This window comes from Cervus elaphus, chromosome 20 (assembly GCF_910594005.1).
Source record: "Cervus elaphus chromosome 20, mCerEla1.1, whole genome shotgun sequence".
NCBI classification, from domain to species: Eukaryota; Metazoa; Chordata; class Mammalia; order Artiodactyla; family Cervidae; genus Cervus; species Cervus elaphus.
In genome coordinates, this window is record NC_057834.1 from 126026708 (window position 1) to 126040651 (window position 13944).

The 13944-nt window shown below is 37.3% G+C and overlaps 1 protein-coding gene across 1 annotated transcript in view; it reads right to left on the reverse strand.

Annotated features, from left to right (window-relative positions):
- The window catches only part of RLF (RLF zinc finger), a 78328-nt gene that overhangs the window by 45880 nt on the left and 18504 nt on the right, over positions 1-13944 (reverse strand). Inside the window, exons 2-3 of the mRNA XM_043875807.1 lie at positions 1583-1737; positions 584-665 (exon numbers count right to left, since the gene is read on the reverse strand). Of these exons, the coding sequence (XP_043731742.1) occupies positions 584-665; positions 1583-1737 (237 nt within the window). The remainder of the gene's footprint in view (positions 1-583; positions 666-1582; positions 1738-13944) is intronic.

Consider the following 13944-nt stretch of genomic DNA (forward strand, 5'->3'; position numbering starts at 1 on the left):
TATCTCTACTGCTAACAGGCAAATTTGTTTTCTATTGCTGGCAGTACACTTGCTTTTTTTCTACCTTACTCTCCTCTCCCCAACTTGCTATTTTCTGATCTGCTCATCTAAGAATGCTTACTATCAAGCCAACAGATGAACTAATAGCTCTCCTGTAAGTAAAATGCATGAACAGAATCTCTGATGGCTACTTTTAATTGTTAGCATTATAAGTCCCTGAAATTTTAGGGGAAATTACTAGATCAATGTACTATGAATGAACCAAACAGTGTTACATAATAAACATATACAATCTTATATTTTAATAGATTTATTCTGTCTAACATTTTTTTTCTGAAGAATGAAAAATTTTTTATTGACTTCTAAGCTATGTAAAGACTAACAAAATCAAATGAAAGGAAAAAACCCAATAATTTTTAGGATACTCTTCATCTGGAAGGCCTCTTTCTCATTCCATGAACTTAACACAATATAGAATGAACTTGTTTTTGTTCTAAGTTTCCAATTTCAGTTTGCTGGGAGAAATTAACTAGGTGTCTTGGATATCCAATCAGAGAACTTTTTTGAGGACAAATCAACCCACCTGTAAAGACTGAAGGAAGAGTACCCAGGCTTCACATGGCAGTTCACTTTCAGACACTGAAAGCAGTAATTCAAAACAACTCCTAGAATATGAAAAACTAAGTCAGTATATAACACTGGTTATAGTCAGAATCAAGTACAGTATGACAGTGACACAATATACATTTTAGATTTATTTGGACTATTTCAAATTTTTCAAATTCTTTCCTCTTCAAAATTTTATTCAACATTGTTATATTAACTTTTCAACTTTAAAAAAAAGAAAAAAGTAAAACTATGAAGCTTTAGAGAAGGAATAACAGGATTATAAAACAAGGAATGTATGTGATCCAAAAAAAAAAAGTATGATGTTACAGGTCTGGGATTTTGGAAAATAGGAAAGAAAACAGTTAAGACTACAGAAAAGCAAAATCGATCACCTGGACTAAAATTTATCCTACCAACAATCTGTAAACTGAATCAAAGTGATTCCAGAACTAAAAACTAACAGCTGTTATATTTTTTCACTCTGCAAATAAAATACATTAAAGGTGTAATTTTGTCTGCTATTAGGCAGGCAAGTATTAAAATATCAGCTAAATCATTATGGGCTCTTAGGGTGGTAATTTTATACTGTGCCCTGATACTTTCTGCTAGTAAAATTCGAATAATACAACTGAGTTGCAGAATTTCACAATAATTCCCTCAAAGACCACTACACCTTCCAGATATTCTGTCACTTCAGTTGATCTATACCTAAGGACAAAAGGAAAACATATCAACCTAAGCCTGAGTAGAGAGAGAGACTCTAGGGGCAATTAAATATTAACTGCAGCTGCTTGACTGCAGTTTCACTTATACTTGTCTCCTGAAAATGGGAATATAAAGGGGTCAGAGCAAAGGAAATTTCATTCAAAGGTATGACCCTTTAAACAATGTGATGCCATAGTAAAGAGAAGTCCGACAAACATTACAACCAAAAATACTCAATTTTAACAGTGATTTAAGTTCTTAAACTTACAGTACTAATCTGCCAAGCACTAAGAGGACATCTTCACACTCAGTAGTTAAATACGGGCGAGCACTGGCAAAGCTTTGGATGGCAAGTCGATATACCTCCAGAAGATACACAATATGTTCTGATGCATTCTTGTTGCTTGCATACTGCAACAAGGTCTAAAAAATAAAGTTTTAATTATTTAAAAAATAAAGACAATGAAACAAATAAGACTATCTTTGTTCTCAAATGCACTACCCCATCCCTTTTTTCTAACAGATTCATTTTCTGTTAACATGTGCATTTTCTAACAAATGCACCTTTTATTTGGCTCTAGTTTGTTGGGAGAATTCTATTTTCATCACTTAATGAATTGTTTCTGCTGAATTAAAGAAAAGGCAGAACTGATCTATTGACATGAGAATAAATCTATGAATAGAGCCATAAAATGCTGATAGTTGTTCTCAATAGAGGTCTGGAGTTATCATCTCTGAAATTTAGTAATTAGCTTCATTAATAACAACACTAAACTGAGCAACAACCATGCACCAATACACTGGTTAAACAAGACTATGATTCCTGCCTTACACAAAATACATTGCTGTGTGTGGCCCTTAGCTCTTTTTTTCCCACACACACAGAACTGATTAGGCTTAATTTACACTTATCAATTTATAAAAGGTTATGGCTATATTTAATGAAGTTATTTCAAAAACTAACATATATGCCAGATGCTCCAAATCACTGCGGACAGTGACTGTAGCCACGAAATTAAAAGAAGCTTGCTCCTCAAAAGAAGAGCTATGACAAACTTAGACAGCATATTAAAAAGTAGAGACATCACTTTGCCTACAAAGGTCCTATAGTCAAAGCTATGGTTTTTCCAAGAGTCATGTAGGGATATGAGAGCTGGACCACAAAGAAGCCTGAATGCCAAAGAAATGATGCTTTCAAACTGTGGTGCTGGAGAAGACCCTTGAGAGTCCTCTGGACGGTAAGGAAGTTAAACCAGTCAATCCTAAAGGAAATCAACCCTGAAAAGTCACTGGAAGGACTGATGCTGAAGCTGAAGCTCCAGTACTTTGGCCTCCTGATGCAAAGAGCCAACTCATTGGAAAAGACCCTGATGCTGGGAAAGGCTGAGGGCAGGAGAAGCAGGGGGTGACAGAGGATGACATGGTTAGTTGTTATCACTGACTCAATGGACAGGAGTTTGAGCAAACTCTGGGAGATAGTGAAAAGACAGGGAAGCTTGGTGTGCTGCAGATCTTGGGGTCACAAAGAGTCAGACACAACTTATTGACTGAACAACAACAATGCCAGATGCCAGTTTATTTGTTTACAAAGGGGACAGTCATATTACCACCTAGAGTACCTCATTCCCCATATTCTGATATAATAGGTTTTCTGGTGAGTTAAAAATCTAAAACAAAAGAAAACCAGAACCACAATAAGGCCTGAAAAACTACATGTTCAAATCACAATGGAAAGCTGGCTTCTGTTCTCTTTGGACAGTGTGGAAAATAGGCTAAGTTCTTGTTTGGAATCTCTCTAGGTTCCACAAAGTTGCTCTCCCTTCTAGTAATATACTTCTTTCCTCTAACAAATGAGTAAGTTTTTCTTATGCTTAATTGATACATGTTTAATTAACAGGTTAAGACTTGAATTATGCAAGTTTCCCACCACCTAGAACACACATTCTGACTGGTTAGGTAGGCAGTTAAGGCTACTTCAGTAATAATCTCTTCAAGGATTCCTAACTTCCTATATTCTGATCTTTCTGCCTAGCAAACTACAAATAGCTTGGTGGTATTGCAGGATTCCACTGATTTTCTGTAGTTTTTTTCTGTAGTTTTCACAATAACAGTCCTTGTATCAATTCTGATAATTAAGAACTGTCTTGATTATTTAAAAAAAAACTTAACAGGGAAATGAATGATAAACCATTATATCATATACTTTAATAAAAGCTCACTTAACTTACACACTGAATTATCTGATCATTGCATACTTGAATGATCAAGATACTTAAGCTATTAAGTTGGTAAGAAAAGTAATTGTGGTTTCGCACTATCAATTTTAAATCATTATAACTAGACTCAAACACATCTTCATTAATCAAAATAGGAACCATTACAATCAATGCATTTTTGCCAACAAGAAGTAAGTTTGTTTATTCCTCTAGCATAAAAATCTGTGCCTGGAGCAATCCCATTCCTGGGCATACACACCAAGGAAACCAGATCTGGAAGAGACACGTGCACCCCAATGTTCATCGCAGCACTGTTTATAATAGCCAGGACATGGAAGCAACCTAGATGCCCATCAGCAGACGAATGGATAAGGAAGTTATGGTACATATACACAATGGAATATTACTCAGCCATTAAAAAGAATTAGTTTGAATCAGTTCTAATGAGATGGATGAAACTGGAGCCCATTATACAGAGTGAAGTAAGCCAGAAAGATAAAGACCAATACAGTATACTAACGCATATATGGAATTTTAAAAGATGGTAACGATAATCCTATATGCAAAACAGAAAGAGAGACACAGATGTACAGAACAGACTTTTGGACTCTGTGGGAGAAGGCGAGGGTGGGATGTTCTGAGAGAATAGCATTGAAACAAGTATACTATCAAGGGTGAAACAGATCACCAGCCCAGGTTGGATGCATGAGACAAGTGCTCAGGGCTGGTGCAGTGGGAAGACCCAGAGGGATGGGATGGGGAGGGAGGTGGGAGGGGGGTTCAGGATGGGGAACACATGTAAATCCATGGCTGATTCACGTCAATGTATGGCAAAAACCACTACAATACTGTAAAGTAATTAGCCTCCAACTAATAAAAATAAATGGAAAAAAAAAATCCATGCCTGGGGATTCAACAAACCCTTAGAAAGCATTTTCTGCCTCCTGCTGCTTGTGGAAGCATCTTCCCTGCAAAAAGTTGTTGAGATGCTGAACAAGTGGTAGTCAGTTGGCGAGAGGTCAGGTGGAGGAGGCAAAACTTCACAGACCAATTCATTCAACTTTTGAAGCGTCTGTTGTGCGACATGTGGTCGAGCACTATCGTGGAGAAGAATTGGGCCCATTCTGTTGACCAATGCCGGCTGCAGGCATTGCAGTTTTGGGTGAATCTCCTCGATTTGCTGAGCACACTTCCCAGATATAATGGTTGTGCCGGCATTCAGAAGCTGTAGTGGATCAGGCCATCAGAGACCATGACCTTTTTTTGGTGCAAGTTTGGCTTTGGGAAGTGCTTTGGAGCTTCTTCTCGGTCCAACCACTGAGCTGGTCATCACCAGCTGTAATGTAAAATCCACCTTTTGTTGCACATCACGGTCCAATCAAGAAATGGCTCATTGGGGACTTCCCTGGTGGCCCAGCGGCTAAGACCCCGTGCTCTCAATGCAGGGGGTCTGGGTTCAAGCCATGGTCAGGGGGCTTGAATGCACATGCCACATCAAAGATCCCACGTTCCACAACTAAGACCAGGCACAGCCAAATAAACAAATGAAATAAAAATTTTTTTAAAAAAAGAAACATTCAGTGTTGTTGTGCAGAATAATAGAAGACAACACTTCAAAAAGACGATTTTTTTTTTTTTTGCAGTCAAACACCCACTAACTGAGCTTTTCCCAATTTGCTTCAAATGCCAAACAACTGTAGAATGGTAGGAGTTGAGTTCTTCAGCAACTTCTCATGTAATTGTAAGAGGATCGGCTTTGATGATCCTCTCAATTGGACACTGTCAACTTCAAGAGATAGTAAAGTACAGGGAAGCCAGGCATGGTCAGTCCATGGGGTTGCAAAAGAGTCAGGCACGACTGAACAACTGAACAACAACTTCTGATGGTCGGCCACTATGCTCCTCATCTTCAAGGCTCTTGTCTCCTCTGCAAGACTTCTTGAACCACCACTGCACTGTGCGTACATGAGGGATTCCTGGGCCAAATGCATTGTTGATGTTGAGTTGTCTCTGCTGATTTACGACCCATTTTGAACTCGAACAAGAAAATCGCTCTAATTTGCTTTTTGTCTAACATCATTTCCATAGTCTAAAATAAATATAAAATATACAGCAAGCAATAAGTCATTAGCAAAAGCCATAAAGTGAGAAAAGTGAGTGAAAATGATGTATAACATAACGACATTAATTTAAGAATATATTCCAATATCAAACAGCAAAGTTCAGCAATGCAAAACCACAATTACTTTTGCACCAACCTAATATTTCAGTACATCCATTCAATTAAGTATCTTGCTGCTTTACCACAGTCACTTTAGAGAAATGGACTCCTGTATTTTCAGAAGAGCATGATGTCCCCATCTAATCAAATCCCAAATTTTAACAAAATAAGAAAAAAACTGAATGATAACAGAGGATCATAAAACTGATCCCATAATTATCCTTTCTAGCTAAATGAGTGAAGAGTAGGAATGCAGAATTGTGTGCTTATTAGTTACATAAATAAGATTTCACACTGTTGCTGTTCAGTCGCTAAGTCATGTCTGACTCTGCAAACCCATGAACTGCAGGCTTCCCTGTCCTTCACTAACTCCTGGAGTTTGCTCAAGCTCATGTCCACCGAATCGGTGATGACATCCGACCATCTCATCCTCTATCGCCTCCTTCTCTTCATGCTCTCAATCTTTCCTAGCATCAGGGTCTTTTCCAATGAATCAGCTCTTTACATCAGGGGGCCAAAGTACTGGAGCTTTAGCTTCAGCATCAGTCCTTCCAGTGAATATTCAGGGTTGATTTCCTTTAGGACTGACAGGTTTGATCTCCTTGCTGTCCAAGAGACTCTCAAGAGTCTTCTCTAGCACCACAGTTGGAAGGCAGCAATTCTCTGGCACTCAGCCTTCTTTATGGTTCAACTCTCACATCCATACATGACTACTGGAAAAAAATCAAAGCTTTGACTCTATGGACCTTTGTAAGCAAAGTGATGTCTCTGCTTTTTAAAGTGATGTCTCTTTTTAAAAACTCTGTCTAGGTTTGTCATTGCTTTTCTGCCAAGCAACAAGCATCTTTTAGTTTCATGACTGCAGTAACCATCCACAGTGATTTTGGACTATTTCACATAATACCTTTTAACAAATCTCTTAAAATCTATGTCAGAAAGAAACCGTTTTGGGTCACCAAATTACTTATTTTCTGCATTGGTTAATCTGAAAACCAGAAGGTTTTACAAATTTATATTCAGAAAAAAAAAAAAAAAAAAAAAAAAAAAAAAAAAAAATTTATATTCAGTATCAGAATTTATGTTCCTTAAGGTCAGATAATATCTTAATAACCTTAGTAGGCCAACACTCCTCCACTCACTTCCATCTCCACAGGACATTCAAGTCTCATTAAATGTTTCCTGAACTAATTCACCATTTTACTGAATAAACTCATCATTCTATTCATTTGCCAAATACTTTTTCATAGCCTACTCCAGTAAGGCGCTAGGTACTGGGGGGAAAGACACAGGGGCCTATTCTGGAGCTTTCAGAATGAGTCAACACAACCTGACAGTTGAAACCACATGTGCAAATTAACCAACTGCTGGCTAATGTATGCAAAGAGAAGGGTGGAGGGCATAGAGATGAGGTGGTTCTCTCCACAGTCCCCCTTCCTACTCAGAAGCTCCTGCCACCAATCTAATATCTTCTGACACAAACATCCAATTAAGCCTCCCAAGCCACACAAGATTCAATACCCTGTGAGTACTTATATTTACATTTCCCCCTATACTTATTTATATATTTTTTATATTCCTAAACCTTTCCCCCCTTATACGTTAATCACATTAAAGAAGTGTCCTTCACTGCTATATTTAAAATGGATAACCATAAGGTCCTACTGCACAGCACAGGGAACTCTGCTCATTGTTGGGGCAGCCTGGGAGGAAGGAGCGTTTGGGGCAGAATGGATACATGTATACCTATGGCTGAGCCCCTTGGCTGTTCACTTGAAACTGTCACAAGATTGTTAATCGGCTATATTTCAATAGAAAACAAAAAGTTAAAATGGTTAAAAAGAATTTTTTTACAAGGGAGGTGTCCTTAACATATCCACTATGTGCATACTCTGGACACTGAAAGAATCACTGGAACAATCTTCTTTACTATCGTCGTTTTTAAGAACACAAGATTAAACTGAATGAATTATAGCCATCCAAATAACATTTTTAAGTAACTCATGTAAACAAAATTCCATCAAAAGCAGAAAAGAAAAATGGGAGTCTTTTATTTCTTTTTAAGAATTTAAATTTTAGACACCAACACAACTAAGAAAGGGGCAGTAAATGATAATTATGACTCCCTCAAGTTCATTGGCATTCTTCAGAAACCAAATTAATGGCCTCGTCTCTTTGTTTCAGTAAACTTATTTATTCTACTAAAGTTTATGTGGAGGGTAACAGAGATGAAGACTCCATTCCTGCCCTTAAAGAACTAAGTACACTTAGCCCAAACAGGTACCATCTTTATTTTAAACATTCTCACAGGATGTTCTCATTCATATCTCAGGCAGATTATCTCTCAAGTCCTTGCTATATACCTCAAATGCCTGTTAGACATTTCCATCTGGATGTCCTATTCAAATCTAAAATTCAACATGGTGAAAACAAACATCTTCCCCAGCAAATATGCTCTTCCTCCTATGTTCCATCTGTCTCTTTTCAGGAGCCAGAGCTAAAAAAAAACTATCTCTGAAATCACCACACCAAAGTTTACTGACTCAATGGCAAAAACATGAATACCTCTGTCTCTGATCTTACGCTTTATTTCTATAGTCAGTGACCTAGACCAGGCTCTGAACATCCCTCATCTGGAATGCCACAACAGTTTACTTCTCTAAGTTAAATACTCTTCAGTCTGTTTATGTGTTATAATCATAACTTATTTGTACATAAAAAATTAATGCACAGGGGTGAAAATTAGAAGGAATTCAGCCATATTAATGTTAGGAAGAACTACTGGAAAGACTGATGCTGAAGCTGAAGCTTTAGTATTTTGGTCATTTGATGCGAACAGACGACTCATTGGAAAACTCCCTGGTGCTGGGAACATTGAAGGCAGAAGGAGAAGAAGGCGTCAGAGGTGGCTGGATGGCATCACCGATGCAATGAATATGAACTTGGGCAAACTCTGGGAGATTGTGAGGGACAGGGAGGCCTGGTGTGCTGCAGTTCATAGGGTCACAAAGAGTCAGACACAACTGGGCAACTGAACAACAGTAGTAGGGTTATAAACAATTTTGTATCATTTTTACATTTTTCTGAAATTCTTCCCAAATTTTATTAAGCATTATAATATTTACAGGAAGAAGGAAAGATTATCTCCCCTTATCCCAATTCTATCTACATTCCTCACTACATGGTTTCAAACAGGTTGGTAGCATCTGGACTATTCTCTGAAACTACCAGGGAAGGAGAAATTTTTTTCATAATGGTCACTTTTTATGCAGGGATGCATTGCAATTTAAGACTCAAATGGTCTAAGTTTTCCAGTGGAATAGTCATAGTTAATATTTTTGAGCACACACTATGCACTAGGTATTTTCCTAAGAGCTTTACATAGTACTAACATTTAATACAATAACCCAAAGAGGTAAGTGATTTATCATCAGCCTATTTTTAAAACGAGGAAACAAAAGCACAGAGATTATTTTCTGAAAGTTACCATTGTAGTAAATGCTGGATTTAGGATTTGAACTGGGGTCATCTGACTCCAGGGCCCACCCTTAACCACTCTGCTACAAGACTTCCAAGAATGCACAATTCAACAACTATTTTACTTGTATTTTAAAGTCTGCCCCTCCTGCCCCCAAGCATTAGCTTTAATCTTTTACAACAAGTAGTATCATGGGCATCATTTGATCTTCTTCCCAAGAGTTTACAACATTTAATTCCCATTTAAAATGACTGCTCCTTGGGAAAGTTTTTCAGCAATAGTGAGATTGACGCTCCACACTTTAGAACGTTGGTGGTTCACACAGAAATGACAAACGGTATCTGGTATTTGGTCCTTACTGTTACATCTGTCTGTATGTGACTTTTAATAGAAGAGGATTTGCATTACTTCAATTTTTGCCCATTAAGCGAGAAATCTTACTGATCTTAATTTCTCAACATGTGAAATTCCCAGAATTAAATAAAGTTGAGTAAAATGTGACTGTACTATGACAGACAGACTTCCAGCAGGGGTAGCACTTGAGTTGGATTTCTGAGGTATGGGTCAAGTTTGAAAATGTGAAAGTGAGGGGGAAAGAAATTCAGGTAGACAGCAACTTGAACAAAATCAGAAAAAAATCAATAGAACAGATGGGGCAAAACAGTGACAAGACTTAACATCACTTGGTAAGGAAGCATGGGAGATTTCTCTCGAAGAGACTAAGCTGGGTGTGAGATGGAATGGAATGGGGAGTGAACAGCTGGCTGCTTACATTCAGAAAGTGGCTAGAGTAAATCACAACTTTTAAGTCTTACAACATACATGGCTATTAGACCACACCTCACACTTTTTATATTGGTTATAGTTGGCTTTTTAAACCCAGAAATATGACTTGTTACTTTATCTACCTGCCTACTTATCTATTCTGATTAACTTTCACAGGATTCAATCCATCATCCTCACCGACCAAGATTATTTTTAGATACTGATTCTGTCATGGGATTTAACTATGCTTTCTAACTTCATTTTCAATTTTAAAAATATTTTTTGCTGGGCTTTCCTGATGGCTCAGTGGTAAAGAATCTGCCTGCCAATGCAGGAGACATAGGTTCAATCCCTGATCCAGGAAGATACCACATACTACGCAACAATTAAGCCTGTGCGTCGCAACTACTGAGCCTGTATTCTAAAGGCCAGGAGCCACAACCACTAAAGCCTGCAATAAGAGAAACCACCACAATGAAAAGCCCGAGCACTGCAACTGAGGAGTAGCGTCAACTTTCTGCAACTAGAGAAAAGCCCTCGCAGCAATGAAAACCCAATAAGGCCAAAAATAAATAAATAAAAATTTTATAAATATATCTTTTGCTTTAATAAAATAATAAATTTTTGTAATAAAATATACTTTATTGTTTTAAAAAATACAGATAATGGAGAAGTAAAAATAAAAATGTAATTAATAAACACTACCACTACTCCCAAAACAGACCACTGTTAACAGATAAAATTAAGTTTGAGGGGTTTTTATGCCTAAATAGTAGCATATTAATGGACTCAAGCTATACTGTTTTGTGAAACTTTCTTCAACATCAATATTTTTATACCTCATGTGTATACCACAATTTATTACTCAAGTCCCTGTTTCTGGACATGATGGTTTCTAACTTTTCATTACCATGCAAAGTTAGAAATTTCTATATGCAATATTTATATAACTACTATATTTAGCACAATGGTCTAGAAATAGAATTGCTGGGTCAAAGGATGCATAATTTTTAAGAATTTACATAGTGCTAAATTCTGCACCAGAAAATTTGTTCCAATTTACATTCCTATTATTTAAGATATCGACAGACTGAGAAATTATCACAATTATTGTACATTACAATCTAAATACAGTCTTTTCAGGGTCACGTGGATAGGGCAAATACAGTATTTTGTTTATTCAATTTACAATCCTTTCATTACTACTGTGATTGAATAAAAATTTTCATGTTTATGATATCTTTAACTACTACAGCGTCTATATGGTATCTTCATCTCAGTTATCAATAATAGTGAGGAAGAGAGCTTGAATGAGAACAGTAACAACAGTTAAATTTCCCCCCAAAACTGAAGAGGAACAAATTCTAACTCATTCTATGAGGCCAGCATGACTTCGACATCAAAGCCAAAGACTACAAGTAAAGAAAACTACAGACCAATATCCCTTATGATACAAAAGTCATCAACAAAATATTAGCAAGCTGAATTCAATGGCATATTAAAATAACCTGTACACTATGACCAAGTGGGGTTTATTCCTGGAATACAAGAATGGTTCAGCATATGAAAATCATACTAAGAGCATGAAGCAAAAAAACCTCATGTCACCTCAACCGATGTAGAAAGAATATCTGAAAAATTCAATAACCTTTCATGATAAACACTCAACAAACTAGGAGTAGGCGAAAAGTACCTCAAAATAATATAGACCATGAACGAAAAATCCTAACATTATACTCAATGGTGAGAGACTTAAAGCTTTTCCTTTAAGGTCAGGAAGAAAGATGTCCACATTCCCCAATTCTATTCTATACAGTAGTTGAAGTCCTAGTGAGGGCAATTAGACAAGAAGAAGAAAGAAATGGCATCCAAATTGGAAAGAAAAGTAGTATCACTGTTTGCAGATGACATGATTTTATATACAGAAAATACTGAAAATTCTACATCAAAACAACTAACCAAATAAGGTCAGAAAAGTTGCACAATATGGAATCAACACACAAAAATCAGCTGTGTTGTTTTTTTGTTTTTGGCTGCAACACACAGCTTGCAGGATCTTAGTTCCCCAGCCAGGGATGAAAGCAGAGTCCTAACTACTGGACCACCAGGGAATTCCCTCAGTTGTGTTTTTATACAACAACAATGAACAATCTGAAAAAGAGGTCAACCATTCCATTTATAGTTGCATCAAAAATACAGGAATAGTGACTTCCCTGTTAGTCCAGTGGTTAGGAATATGCCTGCCAATGCAAGTGACATAGGTTTAATCCCAGATCTGCCCACATGCCACTGGACAACTAAGCCCATGTGTTGCAATTACTGAAGCCCACCCGCCCTACAGTCCGTGCTCCTCAACAAGAGAAGCCACCAAAATGAGAACCCATGTATTGCAACGAAGAGTAGCTCCTCATGCCACAACTAGAGAAAGCACACATGCAACAATGAAAAGCCCATGGATTACAACAAAGACCCAGGGCAGCCAAAAATTAACAAATTTTAAAAACAGAGGAATAAGCTTAACCAAGGAAGTGAAAGACTTACACACTGAAAACTATAATACTAAAACTTAATCAAAGATGCTAAAGAAGACACAAATAAATGGCAAGACATGACACAAAAATGTCCACGGAATGGAAGACAATAGTGTAAGATGTCAATTCTACACAAAGCAATGCACAGATTCATGAAATCCCTATCAAAATCTCAATTTTGGGGGGGGGGCATCTCAAGGGACCCTGAATTGCCAAAACAAACTTGAAAAGAAGATAAAGTTGTAGATCTCACACTTTCTTTTCTTTTCCTATGTCACACTTTCTGATTTCAAAATTTACTACAAAGCCACAGTAATCAAAGCAGTGTGTACTGGCATAAACACACACAGACCAACGAAACAGACTAGAGAGTCCAGAAATAAACCATCATGTGCATGTGTGTGTGCATGCTAAATTGGTTCAGTCACGTCTGACTGTTTGTGACCCTATGGACTGGAGGCCGCTAGGCTCCTCTGCCCATGGGATTCTACAGGCAAGTGGGTTGCCATGCCCTCCTTCACAAGACCTTCCAGACCCAGGGATCAAACTGGCGTCTCTTATGTCTCCTGCATTGGCAGGCGAGTTCTTTCCACTAGGGCCATAAACCCTCATATATACGGTCAAATGATTTTCCAAGGTGCCAAGACCATTCAGCAGAGGAAAGGACAGTCTTTTCAACAAGTGCTACTGGAAAAATTGAATATTCACATGCAAAAGAATTTGTCTCTTACCTTATACCATATACATAAATTAACTCAAAATAGATCTACGATCAGGCTCCCAAGGAAAAGAAATAAAGGCAAAAATAAACCCTAAACAAGACCTAATCAAACTTAAAAACTGTTACACAGCAAAGGAAACTATCAACAAAATGAAATGTCTTTTTTGAAACAGGGAATGGGAGAAAACATTTGCAAATGATATATGATTGGGATTAATATCCCAAATACACCAATAACTTCTACAACTCAATATCAAAAAACCAAACAACACAATCAAAAAATGGGCAGAAGACCTAAACAGGTATCTCTCAAAAACAAAACATACAGATGACCAACAGGCACATGAAAAGATACTCAACGTCACTAATTATTAGAGAAACACAAATTAAAACCACAATGAGGTATCACTTCACATCAGTCAGAATGGCTATCATCAGAAAGTATGAAAATAACAAATGCTGGAGAGGGTGTGGAGCAAGGGAACCTTCCTATACTCTTGTTGGGAATGTAAACTGGTGCAGACACTATGGGAAACAGTATGAAGGTTACTTCAAAAACTAAAAATAGAGTTACATATGATCTAGCAATTCTACTCCTGGGTATAAATACTGACAAGACAAAAACTCTAATTTAAAAAGATACATGTACCCCAGTGTTCACAGCAGCCCTATTTACAATAAGCAAGATGGAAAAAATTCAA